General features: G+C 44.9%; 3 protein-coding genes across 3 annotated transcripts in view; 2 read left to right on the top strand and 1 right to left on the bottom strand.

Annotated features, from left to right (window-relative positions):
- LOC135194980 (sentrin-specific protease 8-like) overlaps window positions 1-17,996 on the bottom strand; it is a 20,528-nt gene that overhangs the window by 1,479 nt on the left and 1,053 nt on the right. The window lies entirely within an intron of this gene.
- LOC135195501 (mediator of RNA polymerase II transcription subunit 31-like) lies at window positions 7,504-17,520 on the top strand (the record flags this gene model as incomplete). Its single annotated transcript, XM_064221728.1, has 3 exons — window positions 7,504-7,597; window positions 8,032-8,128; window positions 17,101-17,520. Coding segments are annotated over 3 exons (465 nt in total), but the record flags the coding sequence as incomplete, so codon positions are not given.
- LOC135194951 (sentrin-specific protease 8-like) lies at window positions 17,437-17,979 on the top strand (the record flags this gene model as incomplete). The annotated part of the gene is given in 4 exon segments (XM_064221186.1): window positions 17,437-17,643; window positions 17,645-17,680; window positions 17,682-17,711; window positions 17,713-17,979. Coding segments are annotated over 4 exon segments (540 nt in total), but the record flags the coding sequence as incomplete, so codon positions are not given.

Genomic DNA, 17,996 nt, shown 5'->3' with positions numbered 1-17,996 from the left:
ATCTGGCAGAAGAAATATGACACCAAAACCAAATGCAAAATAATCAATATTTGAAGATTTTTTTTTAATGAAAAATGCAATAAGAATGCAGTTTCATACAATCAACTTACCTGTCAGATATATACATAGCTAAGACTCCGTCGTCCCAGCTATGTATATATCTGCCAGGTAAGTATGTATGAAACTTTATTGTATTATAACAATATCATTTTACATAGTTTTGAATGCACCCTAAGCATAGTTTTGAATGCACCCTAAGCATTAAAAGTAAGATTTTCTTAGGATTTTTTATGATGTTCCGGATTCTATAACGATTTTCGGCTTACGACGCGTCTCAAGAACGGAACGTAACCCCCTTTGTAACCTTGGGGATTGCCTTTAGTTATTAAGGAGAAAAAAATGTCTTTCAGAATATGTATCTATATTGCTGCTTTTTTCCTGTTGAAAGGTACTGTTATCCATTTTTTATGAGTTTCTCTGTTTTCCAAGAGCAGAATTGTGTGGAAACAAATGAATGGATTGTGCTAAAATTCCTTTTGGTGACTCCATGCAGTAACGTTTGGTGAGCAAAAATGACCATTTGAATGTTGTCTGCAGTTGAAACCATGTGAACTCTTACTGACTTAAATAAAAAGTTTAGTCTTGGGTGTCATGTCATTGAATGTTTCCATGAAATTTTCAGACTGTGGAATAAATGGCAGTTTAATGTGTGACACTTACCTGGCAGGTATATATATAGCTATATTCTCTGTTCCACTGGCAGAAATTTTCAAAACTCGCGGCAAACGCTGGTAACCTATTAGTAGTTCAGGCAACCACCACCCCGTTACCGTGGCGCTAGCGCTAGGAACCATTCCCGATTACGTCAGATTTTCTCTGCCAGCCGGACCGGCAACATTGTTGTTGGTTCCCTGCTAAGATTTTCGAACTCGTTGCCGACTTATCGCTGAATTGGATTATTTGGTATTGTACTTGGAATGTTGGCTTGGCATTCGCTTTGGATTATTCAATTCCTTTTGGATATGTCAAGATACAGGTTGGTATGTTTAGAGTTTGCGTGAAAGAAGGGTGCAAGGTGAGGTTGCGCCGAAAGCTTCGGTCGACCTCACACAATTTGTAAGAAATGTAGAGAAATTGTGTGTACTTGGGAGAGTAGATGAGTTGAATGTGAGAATTTGACAGAGAAGGAGTGGAATATCCTTACGAAATATGTTGAAAGGTTAGAGAAAGATCGAGTGAGGAGATCTGTTTCTCGTAGTGAGAGGTCTAATACTTCTAGTAAAAGGAGTGAATGTGTTTCCTCTCCAGCTCCTTCTAATGTAGAAGATGGTAGAACCTTCTCCCCATGGTATCTCCTGCACCCGCTGCTGTATCGGAGGAGGCGAAGGATACTCAGATTGTTAAAGTGTTCGCTGCCCTTGCATCCATGGGTGACCAGATACAGTGTCTAAAAGATAAAGTCAGTGCTTTTGATGTGAGTGAAAGGGTAGTGGAGGGGGCGTCTGATCGTCTCTCTCGTGCTCCTAGACCTAGACCTCTGTCCAAGCTCCCAGACCCAAGGGAGAAGCATGTCGACAGTCGAAGGGAGGCGGAGAGAGGGGGTTTTGTCAACGGTCAGGCGTCCCTTCGGACAGTCCTGTTGTTAAATCCCAGGCTGTTTCAGTTCGCCACAGAAAAGGCGTAACTGGGAAGTGTGCGTCCTCTGATGGTTCTACTCCAGAACGGGAACGTCGGTATTCGGTAGTTGTTTTTTTTTTTTTTTCACGCCCCCTCAAGAGGACGTTCAGGATGTCGATCGTACAGGATAGACCGTCACACGGTCGAGATGCATGGAGTAGTCTGGAGGTTTTGTCCTCTTCTGAAGATGGAGATCCAGTTCCGATCAAGAGGAAGAAGATTTTTCGTTCGGAAGAGGACGCAGTATGGCCTTTACGTTCCTTGATATCGGCAAGAGATTCGCCCCCGTCTTCTGGCTTGTCTTCTCCTCTTCTCTCTCCTTCGGGTAGAGTTCAGGATCGCTCTCCGTTCCTACAGTCCCTCTCGTCCTTCTCCTCCGTTGCATGCTGACCGTCAGGAAGATAGCACTAAAGACTTCTTAAGAGAAATGCAGTCGAAGTTAGCAGTTCTCGTTAACTCGTGGGAGCCTCCTTTACAAGGTTCTTCGAGACGTAAGGACGATTTCCTTCCCGTGAAGTCTTCCAAGAAGACCAAAGGCAAGAATTTGCCTGCTTTCTCTCGTGCTTCGTTTGCCGAGGATACAGGACGCACTGTCATGTCTAGGACGGACGATCGAGTAGCGTTTCAGGACGTAGGATGCAGGAAGAAGATTGTATCTGTGGAAGCAGGACGCAAGCGGCAGGACGTTGAACCGCTTGCTGTGGACGCAGGACGCGGCTGTGTCTGTGGTGGACTCAGGACGCAGGTGGCAGGATGCCGATACTTATTTTTTGGATTCAGGACGCAAGCGGCTGGACGTTGATCCGTCTGCAGGACGTCAAGAGGACGATACTGATTTACAGGACATTTCTTCAGCAGAAGAAGATTTTGACTTTGTTGAAGATAAGAATGTGGAACCTTCATCGGATTATAAAATCCTCACTTCATGTCTTCTTTCGGTTTTTGAAGGGGAATTTCAACCTACGGCTCCTTTATTTCCCCTGTCGCAGTTTTCAAAGACTAAAACTCCCAAGAAGTCCTCATTCCTCAAGATGACACTCTCGATTTCAGCCAAGAAAGCGCTGCAACGTGTGAATAATTGGCTGAAGGAGAAGAAGGAAGCAGGGAAGTCTTCTTTCGCTTTCCCTCCAGCCAAGTTAGCCTCGAAGTTGGGTGTGTGGTACACCACTGGAGAAAGTCTTGGCCTGGGAGTACCTGCCTCCTCCCAGGGGGATTTCTCCAGTATTGTGGACAGCTCGCGCAGACAGCGTTACGTTTCTGCAAGATTTGGTGGACTTCGTCAGAATTTGATCACCTTTTTAAGGGAATCTTTAGGACTTTCGAGGTCTTCAACTTCCTCGATTGATCTTTGGGAGCATTGGCGAACACTTTGGAAGACGAGAATTCTCAAGATATGGAAGTGCCTAAGAGTATTATGTCCTGCATGGACAAAGCTTTTAGAGATGGAGCTAATGAACTTGCATCGTTATTCGCAGCAGGAGGGCTTAAAAAGAGATCTTTTTTGTGCTCTTTTACTTCTAAAGGAGTTTCTAACTCTCAGAAATTGGAGTTGATGTTTTCACCGCTTTCGAACCAGCTGTTTCCTTCGGAGATCATTAGGGATATAGCTCTGGCGCTATCTCAGAAGGCTACTCAGGATCTCCTCTCATCTTCAGTGAGGAAGTTTTTACCTTCTAAATTGGTTAAGAAGGCACCGAAGGAATCGAGACCTTCTCAACAGCCCTTTCGAGGCAGAACTTTCACTCGACCTGCATTTAGAGGCAAAAGATTACCCGCTAAAAGAGGAGCTAAGACTACCCCTAAGCAATGAGAACCAAGTCCTCCAGACATCAGTAGGAGCCAGACTTCAAGAATTTTGGGAAGTTTGGCAAAACAGGAATGCAGATCCCTGGGCCATCAAGGTAGCTCGAGAAGGATACAAAATCCCCTTCTTGAGGAAACCTCCTCTCGTTACATCTCCGAGAGCCCTAGGGGCACATTACAACGATTTAGTGGAAGAGAAGGCACTGTGGGATCAAGTCTCTTCCATGCTAGAGAAAGGAGCCATAGAACCTGTTCTGGATCACGAATCTCCGGGGTTTTACATTCGGCTCTTCCTGGTTGTGAAATCCTCGGGAGGTTGGAGACCAGTACTGGACGTAAGTCAACTAAACGTGTCTGTGGAGAAAACCAAGTTTACCATGGAGACGAACGAGTCCGTACTGGCAGCGGTACGTCCAGGGGACTGGATGGTTACCCTGGATCTACAAGACGCGTACTTTCATATTCCTATTCATCCAGGAAGCAGGAAGTGTCTTAAGGTTCGTGATCCAGAACAGGGTCTTTCAATTCAAGGCCTTGTGCTTCGGCCTTTGCACAGCCCCACAAGTGTTCACGAGGATGATGTCCAACGTAGCAAGATGGTTACACTTACTAGGGATCAGAGTATCTTTTTACTTGGACGACTGGCTGATAAGATCCCAGTCAAGACGTCAATGTCTGGAGGACCTGAAACAGACGTTAGATTTAGCAAAAGAATTGGGTCTTTTGGTGAACCTGGAAAAGTCTAAGCTGAACCCCAATCAACAGATAATCTATTTGGGGAGTCAGATATCGTCAGCGACTTTTCGGGCTTTTCCGTCCCCCGACAGGCAAGCCCTATGCCTTCGGAAGGTGCAGGACTTTCTAGAGAAAGACCGATGCTCGGCAAGAGAGTGGATGAGTTTACTGGGAACGCTCTCTTCCCTAGAGAGGTTCATTTCTCTAGGAAGACTGCACATGAGACCTCTACAGTTTTTCCTGAAAGAAGCACGGTCAAGAAAATCGCAACCGGATTCCTTCCAGTTTCAAATTCCGACCAAGGTAAAGGAGGAGTTGAGTTGGTGGCTAACGCCAGGCAGGTTAGCAGAGGGTATGTCGCTCCAGCAGAAGAATCCAGACCTCATCTTGTTCTCCGACGCGTCGGACGCAGGTTGGGGAGCGACACTAGGCCCTCAAGAAGTGTCGGGTCTTTGGAACAAAGACGAAGCAAGTTGGCACATAAACAGGAAGGAAATGATGGCGATTTTCTTGGCCTTGAAGTCTTTCAGGGAGTTGGTACGCGACAAAACAGTGCAGATCAACTCGGACAACACCACGGCTCTGGCATATATCCGCAAGCAAGGAGGGATGCATTCAGTTCCCCTTTACATGCTGGCGAAAGAAGTTCTGCTTTGGGTGGAAGAGGAGAAAGTTTCTCTGCTCACCAGGTTCATCCAGGGGGAGAAGAATGTCAGAGCGGACCTGTTGAGCAGGGAGGGGCAACTTCTTCCGACAGAGTGGACGTTGCATCCAGAGGTATGCCAGAGCCTGTGGAAATTGTGGGGCCGTCCAGTAGTAGATCTTTTTGCGACAGCCAAAACAAAAAGACTTCCAAACTACTGCTCGCCAGTTTCAGACCAGGAAGCAGTCGCAGTGGATGCCTTCCTGATGGATTGGACAGGCCTGGACGCTTGCGCTTTTCCTCCATTCAAGGTCTTGGGGAAAGTGATGAAAAAATTCAGAGAGAGTCAAGGAACGAGGATATGACTAATAGCTCCGTATTGGCCGGCCCAAAGTTGGTTCACAGAGGTACTGGAATGGACAGTGGATACACCAAGAACACTGCCTCTAAGAGTAGATTTACTCAGACAACCCCACTTCGACAGGTTTCACAAGAATACCCTCGCTCTGGGTCTGACTGTGTTCAGACTATCGAAAGTCTTGTCAGAGCGAGGGGATACTCTAGAGAGGTGGTCAGTGGAGTGGCTAGAGCTAGAAGAACCTCCACAATTACGGTGTACCAGTCGAAGTGGGAGAACTTCCGGAAGTGGTGTAAGAAGAGGAAGGTGTCTTCATCCAGTACCTCTGTGACCCAAATCGCAGACTTCCTCCTTTATTTAAGGAAGGAGGTAGGATTGTTGATTTCTACGATTAAGGGTTATAGGAGTATGTTGACCTCTTGTGTTCAGACACAGAGGTTTGGATATTTCTAATAATCTGGACCTTAGAGATCTTGTTAGATCATTTGGAACCAAGAAGCAGCCTCAATGCAGACCCCCTGCTTGGAATCTGGACGTCGTTTTGAAGCATTTAACTTCTAGTAAGTTTGAACCTTTAGATAAAGCTTCGTTAAGAGATGTCTCAAAGAAGACTATCTTATTAGTCTCCTTGGCAACGGCTAAAAGAGCTAGTGAGCTTCAGGCCATATCTAAGACAGTGGGCTGGAGACATAGCAACGCAGTGTGTTCTTTCCAGGAAGGTTTTTTGGCCAAGAATGAGAACCCTGCTAATCCTTGGCCAAGATCCTTTGATGTCTTGGGTCTGTCCGATTTAGTGGGGCATGAACAAGAAAGAGTTCTCTGCCCAGTGAGAGCGTTACGCTTTTATATTGAAAGAACAAGAGGTATCAGAGGGACTTCTGATGCTCTTTGGTGTTCAGTCAAAGACCCCAGTAGGCCCGGACAAAGAATGCTCTAGCTTTCTTTATGAGAGAACTGATTAGAGAAGCACATATGCTGTGCCAAGAACAGAGTTTTGGAGTTCTGAAAGTGAAGGCTCATGAAATCAGGGCAGTAGTGACATCCTTAGCTTTTAAGAAAAATTTAGCCCGCAAAGAGATTATTGAGAATACATATTGGAGAACGAATTCAGTGTTTGCATCTCATTATCTCAGAGATATTAAGACAACCTTTGACAATTGTCAGACGTTGGGTCCATACGTGTCCTCTGGTACAGTATTGGGCAAAGGAGTTACCACCCCATAACCTTCTATTATGCTAGGTAATTTTATCAGGTGATGGTGTTTTTTGTGGTCGTCTGAAAGAGGTTTTGTTCCTTTTTCGGTCTTTTTAGTGGTTTTCTTTATGTGGTGTGTGTGTAGTTCAGGTGAATGAACAATTCCTAGCTTGAATGCCGTGGCATAAGAGGGCTTTGTGGTTTCTGTCAACACATTGGTCACGCCCAGTTGTCAGATCCGGTTTTAGCTTCTTCAACATACAGGACACTTCCTAGTTGAGAGCTCCTAAGGTTTAAGCTGGCTCAGAGGCAGGACCTATGAAGTCAGCTACCTTAGCAGGTAAGGAACTTAGGGTAATATAATAATATTTAATTATTTGTACTCTAACAATGTTGCTGTCTTTGACCCACCTCCAAATGTGTCAATCAGCTATATATATACCTGCCAGGTAAGTGTCATACATTAAAATGAAGTTTTTATCATAAAACAAAGTTTAATGTATACTTACCTGGCAGGTATATATAATTAAATTCCCACCCTCCTCCCCTCAGGAGACAGGGTTCAGAGAAAATCTGACGTAATCGGGGTGGTGGTTGCCTGAACTACTAATAGGTTACTAGCGTTTGCCGTGAGTTTTGAAAATTTCTGCCAGTGGAACAGAGAATATAGCTATACATATACCTGCCAAGTAAGTATACATTAAACTTTGTTTTATCATAAAAACTTCATTTTCCCTGGCAGAAAGTTCATCTCTGATTGTCCTCCCTACTTTTTTGTGTGTTTTTTCTCTTATGAAAGCTCTCATAACATCTTACTGATCACTAATCTTTTGTCCATGATCGTTTTAGCTATGTGTATTATATAAATACTAAAATGTTCATAATTATAAAAGGCGATTTTGTTGTCAGGACCAATTTGAGAGAAGTATCTTATTTGCTGTTATCTGCATCTTAATCCATTTACAATGTTTTTCAATTTTGAATTAGTGATGTACTTGTGCAATTAGGGTTTCCATCGTATTTTTTTTAATTGAGAAAAGTAATAACCGGCAATATTAAATGTTAATTGGTTAACTTTGATCTTTTTTTTGTTTTGTTGCAGGAGAGAGTGAGGATGCCCAGCGCTTAAGGTTCCAGATTGAACTGGAATTTGTCCAGTGTCTGGCCAATCCAAATTATCTCCTCTGTAAGTTTTACACAGTTTAAGATGTCTGAATTGTTTAATTTTGTTTTTTTCCAGGGGTGTGCTTGTCTTAATTAACAGATGTAATTCAGATTTACCAAGTTTTTTTGCCAGAGCAGTTTCTTTAGCTTCAACTTTGCTCTTATTTGTATATTCAGCCTGAATTTTGCTCTTCTGTGTGAATTTGGCTGCAACATTAGCAAAAAGTAGAGTTATTTAAATATTGTTTAATTTTCCATCTGTTTTGCTACTTTGTTTTAAATGACTAGTTTGATTAAGTTAATAGATTTGTGTATTTTTTGTTCAGTTTTCAGCCACTATTTGCATAACAGGTAGCTGTACCATATGAAAATCAGCTCCCATTTCTGTAATCTAAGCAAATGTTGAAATTTGGGCATTTGACTGTCCTCTTAATTGCTCTTATTTGATCATTGCAGTTCTGGCCCAGCGTGGTTACTTCAAAGAACAGACGTTTATCAACTATCTAAAGTATCTTCAGTACTGGAAGGATCCAGAGTATGCAAAGTACTTGAAGTAAGTCTCAATCGTTTTTAGTTTTTCAGTGTTTGTTCTGCATGATTTAGTTTTTAGTATAGAAATTTGCTTATTACTGAAGACTTCTGCTGGTTAAAGAGAATGGGTTGGAGAGTGATAAAGGTGTCCAGTGAAGAAAAAAACAAAAAGTTTCTTTTCAAATGCAGTTAAAGTGATTCAGTTGCTTGAGCAAATACTACCGTAAAGTGTGTAGGAATTAAGTGCAGTTAACCAAAAATTGTGACAAGGAAGGTGAATATATTTATAGTGGTTTTGAGCAAGCACTATATGCTATCATGTGGCTAAACATGTATTCATGATCCCAGGAAGCTGCGTTTGATTTCTACGCATTTCTGTGTTGATGGAGATGATGGTATTATAGTCTGTTTAAAACCATAAATGGAAAAGCTGACAAAAAACATGTGTGGTGCAGTTGGGCATCTGTTTTGTTTTTATTATGGTGGTTTTTGGTCTCACCCCAGTCCTTTGAGGCTTGGACCCAAGCTGGCTATTCATACCTTTTAAGTCTTTGCTAGTTTGTCATGTTAGTGGAAGTTAGTACTTGTGTTATCAGAGAAAAGCGAATTTTCATTCTGTGTTCGTGAGCTCTATACTCACCCAATGAAAGGTACACTATTTTTGAAGTAAGCACATCTCTTCTCAAAGAAACAAGACTGTTATGAGTGATGTTGCATGCTGGTGGAAGTGGAGAGGCTTAGATCCATTTGGGCAGGCACTAAACAACTGGTATGGGGTCATGAGAGCCTGTAGATACCCATATTTCTTGCAGCTGTTGTAAGAACCTTGTTTAGTATTTGCTGGACAATAATTATCTCCTAGGGTCTTCTTCCAAACCTTGGGTGTATGAGTAATTTTTATCTTTTCATTTTTTTTGTGTAAGGTAGGTTAGGTAATTTATTGGATATAACATAAAATGTCCTTGACAGCAAGTTTCCAGAGCTGTCTTGCTCATTATTCATTTGAAAAGGTTGTCATCATAATTATAACATTGCAGCATTAGTTAGGAACCACATGGTTGTTTTTGTGTTGGGAAGGACATTGATTGTTGTGTTTTTCAGTCTGAGGAAACTTAATCTTTTGTTCATTGCAACTACAATGCTACAAATTCTCCACTGGGCTAATTCCTATGTATTATTTTTTCTATAGTATTTATCTTGGAACCTCAGTGTCATGGCATCCTCTCAGTAGGAAATAAAGGTAAATTGAGTAATTCCTATGATTGGTAGTTGGAAGTTAGGTTCTGATGTCAGGCACAAGATCTACTTTACTCCTTTTTATTTTAACGGCATTGCCCACAAGTCCATGGACACCTTAAAATTGTGGGTGCTCAATAATATGTCTTGTAGATTGTAGCAACCAAAACTGTATTGAACAGAAAAGTATCTCATTTTAAAGGTCATTCTAAGATTTTTGAAATACATATATTCTTAGAATTTGTATACAGTGGACCCTCCGTATTCGTGGACTCATACATTCGTGGATTTCTCTCGGGAACGTTTCCCCGCATTATTCGCAGAAAATTCACACATTCGCGGTATTTTTCTATGAGAAATATCCACAAATTCCTAGTTTTTTTATCAATTTCATTATAAAATGCACTTTTTGTACATTCAACTTCCCTGTCAGATATATACTTAGCTATAGACTCCGTCGTCCCCGACAGAAATTCAAATTTCGCGGCACACGCTTACAGGTAGGTTAGGTGATCTACCGCCCTGCCGATAGGTTGCAGGACTAGGAACCATTCCCGTTTTCTAATCAGATTTTCTCTGTTGCCGGTACCATCAACAACGTTGTTGGTTCCTCTTGACAGATTTTCGATTTTCATTGCCTTTGATCTGCTTGATTGTCTTAATTGGTGAAGTATTGGATTGTTGGTTTGACATACGCTACAGAGGACTGTTTTTTGATCTCGGTTTTGACTATTTCTTTAAGATGTCTGATTCTCCTTATGTACATAATAAGAACTTGTGTGAATGAGGGCTGTAAGGTGAGGTTGCCGAAAGCTTCGGTTGACCCTCACTCAGTACGTAAGAAGTGTAAGAAAGATGAATGTTCTATTTCTAACACCTGTAAAGAATGCGAGAATTTGAGTGTTGAGGAGTGGAAGTCTCTAACTTCCTACTTAAGGAAGTTAGAGAGGGATAGAGTCAGGAAAGCTTCCTCCAGAAGCTTAAGTAGGTCTCGCTCTAACGAGTTGGTTTCCAACTTGGTAGCTCCTATCCCTAATACAGTAGTTACACCCTCTCCCTCAGTATCAGCCCCTTCTCCCTTTACAGAACCTGCAGATTCGTCTTCGGAAATTGCAGGTCTCAAAGCTGCCCTTAAGAGTATGGAACTTAAGATGGCAGCATTGGAAGGTAAGCACAGTGCTGTGATTAGTGCAGTGGACAGTGATATTAGTGTTCCCAGTGCAGTGGAGGGTGCGTCTGATCGGCTCTGCAACGCTCCCAGCCCTAGACCTCTTCTAAGCTCCCAGGCCCAGAGGAGAAGGAATGTCAAAAGCCTTAAGGAGGTTGTGGAGGATCCCCACCGATCAGGCGTCCCCTCGGCAGGATCTGTTGCGTCTCAGACTGCCAAGGATCGCTACCGAAAAAGCGTCCTTCGTGAGTGCTTCTCGTCCTCCGAGTCTTCGTCTCCCAGGCGCGGATGGAGCTCTTCCGAGCAGTCTCGCCCAATGAAGAGGAGCTGGAAAGCGCCTACGCTAGATTCTAGTCCCGAGAGCTTCCCAGAAGGTCCTATGATGGACAGTAAGAGCGCTAAGAGAGCCAAGAGAGCCCTGGTTTCGCCCTCGTTCGGATGGGAGGACCCTACCCCCTCAAGACCGCCATCCCCTCCTTCTGACAAGGAAAGGGATGAAACTACCTCCAGAATCCTCCTGAACTTGCAGGAGCAGATCTCTTCGCTGGTTGGGGCGCTTTCAAAGGATCCTCAACGTAGGAAAGACATGTCTCTTCCTATTAAGAGATCCTCACATCGCATGGAGTTCCCTTGCTCCAAGATCCCCTCACCAGCTCGCTCTCTAAAGAGGTCCTACGAACTCTGCTTCGTGCTCTTCTACTTGGAAACAAGAGACTTGGGAACGCTTAGCGACCGAGCCCTCCTCTGCTTCTGAGCATGAAGCGGTCACGAGACATGAGGATCGGTCCAAGCGTCTGCCCCGCACCGGACTCGATCCTCTGTCCAACCGCTCGGCTCCTCACAGCCGCGTTTCCACTCCTGGAAAAGAGGCTTTACCTTTGCAAGGTGTGCCAGACAAGAGTGATGTGCCAGTCAGGCTCTCGGCAGCAAGTTCCCTAGTCAGGCTCTTGGCACCAGTCAGGCCCGAGGCGCCAGCCAGGTGTGAGGCGCCCACGATATCCAGGCGCGAGGCTCCTTCCAGCCACGAGGCGCCAACATGGCGCCAGGCTCCTTTTTTACGATCCTTCCAAGAACTCTTCGCCTTATAGGCATGATACGCCAGCAAGACGAGAGGCTCTTTACAGACGTGACTTTTTCCAGGAGCGAGGCTCCTTCCAGAGCAGTGGCTTCTTCCAGAGCAGTGGCTTCTACCAGGCGCGAAGTGGCTTCTACCAGGTGCGAAGCACCTTCCAACCGCGAGGCGCCATCCAGGCTCGAGGCGCCTTCCAGACGGGAAGTTCCTTCAAGTTTTTTTACTCCTCCCAAGAACGGGACTCATTCCAGGATAGTGACTCCAGGCAGACATCTTTCGACTTCAGAACGTTGCTCTTCTCTCGAACGTCGGAAGGATGGTAACTCTGATCCTTCGAAGCTCGAGGTTAATATCAAGAAACCCGTTGGCATAGAGACTCTTGATTCTCTTAGGACCCCTCCTTTACGTAAGGAGACAGCCAAAGTACGGTCTTCTTCGCCTGGAACTAAACATGCTCTCAGTTTTTCTCCAGCTCGAAGCCCCTCTCCGCAAGATCGGAGGGCTACTACGGAAGTTTTCACTTCTAGGACAGAACGTTCTCCTTCAGCGGAGCGCTCTACTCTCTCTAAAGAAGGTTTGGACTTAGAGGATGTGTCTGAAGAAGAACCCCCTGCGGATACGGGTCTTTCAGATAATAAGACCTTAGCTGGTCTCTTACTTCAAGAGTTCGGGGACTCACTTACTCCTGCAGCTCCCCCTTCTCCACGGCTGCTTTTCTCAAGCACTAAGGCCTCTAAGTCCTCTTCCTTCTTAAAGATGCGCCCGGCCATATCTATGAAGAAGGCCCTTCAGTCTCTTGGATCCTGGCTTTCCTTGAAGAGAGAAGCAGGAAAGACTTGTTTCGCATGCCCCCCCCTCCAGACTGACAGGGAGGAGAGGCATCTGGTACGAGACGGGGGAGAACATGGGACTCGTTCTCCCTTCGTCCGCAGAAGCTGACTTCTCGAGTCTAGTGGACTCCTCGAGAAGACATACCTTGTCCTCTGCCAAAGCGTTATGGGGAATTTCGGAACTGGACCATCTCCTCAAGGGACTGTTCCATGTGTTAGAAGTTTTCAACTTCCTGGACTGGTCCCTTGCAGGGTTTTGGCTAAGAAAACCCAGGACCCTGATTTCCTCAGCCCTGAGATTCTTCACAGTGTATTATCCTGTGTAGATAAGGCAGTCCAAGATGGCTCGAGTGAAGTTGCCTCCTTCTTTGGGAGTGGCATTCTCAAGAAGAGATTGGTCTTTAGTTCTTTTTTGGCTAAAGCTGTCTCCCCTGTCCATAGATCTTCACTTCTGTACGCTCCATTGTCCGACCAGCTGTTCCCTTCTCAGTTAGTGAGAGATATCTCTCACTCACTGACTGAGAAGGCGACTCAGGATCTTCTGGCACAGTCAGCCAAGAAGACTCGACCTGCTGTTCCTCTAGTGAAGAAACAACCTCGTGCTCCTCAGCCGCCCTTTCGAGGAGGCCCTTCTACTCGTCCCCCTTCGAGAAGAAGAGGCTCTGAGAAACGAGGAAGATCAGCCTTCTGGTCTTTCAAAAAAGGCAAATGATTTTCAAGTCCTCCATCCACCAGTAGGCGCCAGGCTCCTGGAGTACGCAGAAGCCTGGGCCTTTAGAGAAGCAGACCCCTGGTCGCTCTCTATTCTGAGGAAGGGATATCTAATCCCCTTCAGGGACAGTCCTCCCCTTACTTCGACACCGAGGGAACTGTCCGCGAGGTACAAGGACCCTGCTATGAGAACAACACTCTTGGACCTTGTGGATCAAATGTGGACCAAAGAGGCCTTCGAAATAGTACAGGATCCCCACTCCCTAGGCTTTTACAATCGCCTTTTCCTGCTTCCGAAGGCATCAGGGGGTTGGAGACCGGTGCTGGACGTAAGCGCCCTGAACAAATTCATATTGAAAACTAAATTCTCCCTGGAAACAACCGCCTCGGTTCTTTCGGCTCTGCGTCCAGGAGATTGGATGGTCTCTCTGGATCTACAAGACGCATATATCCATGTGCCCATTCATCCTGCATCGAGGAAATATCTTCGTTTTATGGTCCAGGGCAGGATATTCCAATTCAGGGCTCTGTGCTTCGACCTGTCCACGGCTCCGCAAGTCTTCACAACCCTGATGAGGAACGTAGCTCGTTGGCTTCATCTGAAGGGAATCAGGATATCCCTCTACTTGGACGATTGGCTAATCAGGGCCAAGTCGAAAAGCCAGTGTTTGGAGGACTTGGCTTCTACGCTAGACCTCACTCGGTCTTTAGGATTGCTCGTCAACCTCGAGAAGTCCTAGATGATCCCCAGCCAGAATCTGGTCTATCTGGGGATTCAGATGGATTCTCGGGGTTTTCGAGTTTTTCCCTCACAAGAAAGACTTGTACGAAGCTTTCAAAAAGTCTCAACCTTCTTAGGGAAAGAACAATGCTCGGTGAGGGAATGGCTGAGCCTTCTGGGGACCCTTTCCTCACTAGAGCAGTTCTTTTCCCTAGGGAGGCTTCACCTTCGTCCCCTTCAATTCTTCCTGAAAGGAGTTTGGAAGTGGAAGACAGGACAGCTGTCAGACGTAATCTCGATTCCCCTGGACGTCAAACTCCACCTGACTTGGTGGTTGACCCCTCTCGTGAAGAATGAGGGATTGTCACTGACCATTCAGAACCCACTCCGAATGTTGTTATCTGACGCATCGGAGTCGGGATGGGGAGCGACTTTGGGATCGAAGGAAGTGTCAGGCACCTGGACAAGGGAACAGGTGTCCTGGCACATAAACTCGAAAGAACTCTTGGCGATTCACCTTGCCTTAAAGTTCTTCGAATCAGAGGTCAGAGGCGGTGTGGTCCAAGTCAACTTGGACAACACCACGGCTCTGGCCTATATTGGAAAACAAGGGGGGACCCACTCCTCCCTCTACGAACTGGCAAGAAACTTGTTGATCTGGGCAGAGGAACGGGGCATTGTGCTCCTTACGAGGTTCATTCAAGGAACGAAGAACGTTCGAGCAGACAGGCTGAGCAGGCAGAACCTTCACACAGAGTGGACCCTCCACTCAGAAGTCTGTCAAAGTCTCTGGTTCCTTTGGGGAAGACCTCAAATCGACCTGTTTGCCACGTTCCTCTCAAAAAGAATCAAAAACTTCTGCTCACTGGTAGAAGATCCCAGAGCAATTGCAATAGATGCCTAGGCCTTTCCCCATTCAAACTCCTGGGGGAAGTGCTAAGAAAGTTCGTCGCGTCAAAGGGAACGAGATTAACTCTCATCGCCCTCTTTTGGCCTGCTCAAGATTGGTTCACAGAGGTACTGGAATGGACGGTGTACTTCTCCAGATCTCTTCCGTACAGGACAGATCTCCTCAAACAACCCCACTTAGAGAGGTTTCACAAAGACCTCCCCGCTCTCTCCCTGACTGCCTTTCGACTATCGAAAGACTCGTCAGAGCGAGAGGCTTTTCGCGAAAGGCTGCCAGCGCTATCGCTAGAGCCCGCAGGTCGTCAACACTGCGGGTTTACCAGTCGAAGTGGGAAGTGTTTAGGAGATGGTGTAGGATGAAGAAGCTGTCCTCCTCTAATACCTCTGTGACCATCATTGCCGATTTCCTTCTCTTAGAGAGGAATCAAAGCTAGCTGTATCCACCATCAAGGGGTACAAGAGTATGTTATCCGCTGTTTTTAGGAATAGGGGGCTAGAAATAGCGGAGAACAAAGATCTACATGATCTTATCAGGTCGTTCGAGACTTCCAAGTCTAGAGCATCTGGGATTGTTAGTTGGAATCTTTATGTGGTTCTAAAATTCCTCACATCGGACAAATTTGAACCACCTAATCGTGCCTCTTTCAGAGATCTCACGAGGAAATGTATTTTCCTTTTGTCCCTCGCTACTGCAAAAAGAACTAGCGAACTCCATGCATTGGACTCTCGCATGGGCTTTAGGGGAGACTCAGCTGTATGTTCTTTCCAGACATTGTTTCTGGCTAAGAACGAAAACCCTTCCAAGCCCTGGCTTAGGAGCTTTGAGGTAAAAGGGCTTTCTAATCTAGTGGGGAGAGATATAGAAAGGTCCCTCTGCCCAGTCAGGGCTCTTAAGTTTTACCTTCGTTAGAAAGAACAACTCAAGGGGTGTCAGCAAAGTCTCTGGTGTGCAGAAAGGGACCCGAAGAGACCTATGTCCAAGAACGTGTTATCCTTCTTTGTGAGAAACATGATTTCAGAGGCCCATGAACAATGTCCAGATGACTCCTTCAGGCTACTCAGAGTAAAGGCTCATGAGGTGCGAGCCATTGCTACATCCTTGGCCTTTCATAGAAACATGTCTATGAAAGACATCCTGGAGGCAACTTACTGGAGATGCAACTCTGTGTTTGCCTCTCATTACCTTAAGGACGTCAAAGTAACATATGAGAAATGTTTTTCTCTCGGTCCGTACGTATCTGCGGATTCTGTGCTGGGAAAGGGAGCTGATACTGATCCTTAACTATTAGTGTGTTTTTAATTGTGGTTTTGTGTTTTAGGGTTGCTTGGAAGGAGATCGTGGATATTTCCTTTCAAATCGTAGTACTAACCCGGGTGTTAGGTTCAGGTGATCGGGATCGGTGTTGTGCTCCTTTATTGCCATTAGGCAAGGTATTTGTCATGTTAGTGGATTAGCACCCATTGACAAAATCCTTCGGTTCTATCGAGTAAGTGGATAAGACCCCATCAATAGACCAACAAGAACTCTTAGCATGAGGTCACTACCTCGCTGAGGTCTCTTGAGGATAAGCAGACTCCTGGGCAGTAGCCACGAAGTCTTCCGCTTAATCAGGTAGGAACCAAGGTTTTTAATACCTACAACATATGTTGTTTACCTGTCTATTTCAGTAGTTAGCTGTCTCTTACCCTCCACCAATGGTGTGAATCAGCTAAGTATATATCAGACAGGGAAGTTGAATGTACAAAAATGATATTGTTATGATACAATAAAGTTTTGTACATACTTACCTGGCAGATATATACTTAGCTATAGACTCCGTCGTCCCCGACAGAAATTCAAATTTCGCGGCACACGCTTACAGGTAGGTCAGGTGATCTACCGCCCTGCCGCTGGGTGGCAGAACTAGGAACCATTCCCGTTTTCTAATCAGATTTTCTCTCCCACCTGTCTCCTGAGGGGAGGCTGGGTGGGCACTGTAATTGTATATATCTGCCAGGTAAGTATGTACAAAACTTTATTGTATCATAACAATATCATTTTTGTGATAAAACTATTAAAAAACCAATTATGAAAATTTTTAGTGGGTTTTTCTTGAGCTTTTAACTAACAAAATAGGCTGTTTTTAGCATTTATATAGGGGTTCCAAACATTACCAGGTTCTATCTATTCACCTGGGGGGGTCACGCATCCCCCGCAAATACGGGGGGGACCACTGTTTATATTTGTGGTTTATTCTAATGAGAAACCTAGTAATATGTATTTAATATTCCTCTGACTAATTTAGACTTTTTACTTAACACTGTATGTATTGGGAAGCTGTGATGTACATGGTTGTCTTATTTTCAGGTACCCTATGTGCTTGTATTTTTTGGATCTTCTGCAACACGAGAATTTCAGGAAAGAAATTGTGAATGGTCAGTGCTGCAAGTTTATTGATGATCAGACTGTGTTACACTGGCAGCATTATACTCGTAAACGGATGAAATTGTTGGAAACTGGTGCTAACCAACAAGGGTCACAAACACCTGTATCACAGTCTACTGCTGTTACTGGTGCTCCCACGCCTGCACCATTGCCAACTAATTTGATCAATGGTCATGGACAAATCCAAAAAGTATGAACTTAAGGAAGATTAGAGGTACGTTATTTATATAATAAGATTTTGAAACCGTACGCGTCACAATGGCAGACCGTGTTATTTTGAGCTATCATGACTGCTTGATTCACGAATCTGACCTTCGACTTTTGGAGGGTCGTAACTGGCTCAACGACTCGCTATTAGCCTTCTGGTTTGAGCATTTACAACACGAGGTTTTCTGTGAGAACACTCGTCTCTTATTTATCAGTCCAGAAGTGACACAGTTGATTAAAATGGGTGATCCAAATGAAACTCCCAATTTTCTTAGATCCTCTTGAAGGCCAGTTCAAAAGATCACATTTTTCTCCCAGTAAATGATAAATTCTTCAGTCATTGCTTCAGGTGGGAGTCATTGGAGTCTCCTGATCTATAGTAAGTATGACAACAAGTGGTATCACTACGATTCTCAGAGGGGATGCAATTTCCGTGATGCCCGTTGTCTCGTCCAGAGGATAAATTCATATTTGGACCGAGATATTCCTGCTACATTAGTGGACGCTCAGTGTACCCAGCAGGATAACAGCTACGACTGTGGAGCTTTTTTGTTTATGACGTATGCTTACCGGGCAGCGGAGCAAGCCGTCAAAAGGACTGGCTCTCGGCG

This window comes from Macrobrachium nipponense, chromosome 20 (genome assembly GCF_015104395.2).
Source record: "Macrobrachium nipponense isolate FS-2020 chromosome 20, ASM1510439v2, whole genome shotgun sequence".
Classification (NCBI taxonomy): domain Eukaryota; kingdom Metazoa; phylum Arthropoda; class Malacostraca; order Decapoda; family Palaemonidae; genus Macrobrachium; species Macrobrachium nipponense.
This window is presented reverse-complemented; position numbering and strand designations above follow the sequence as displayed.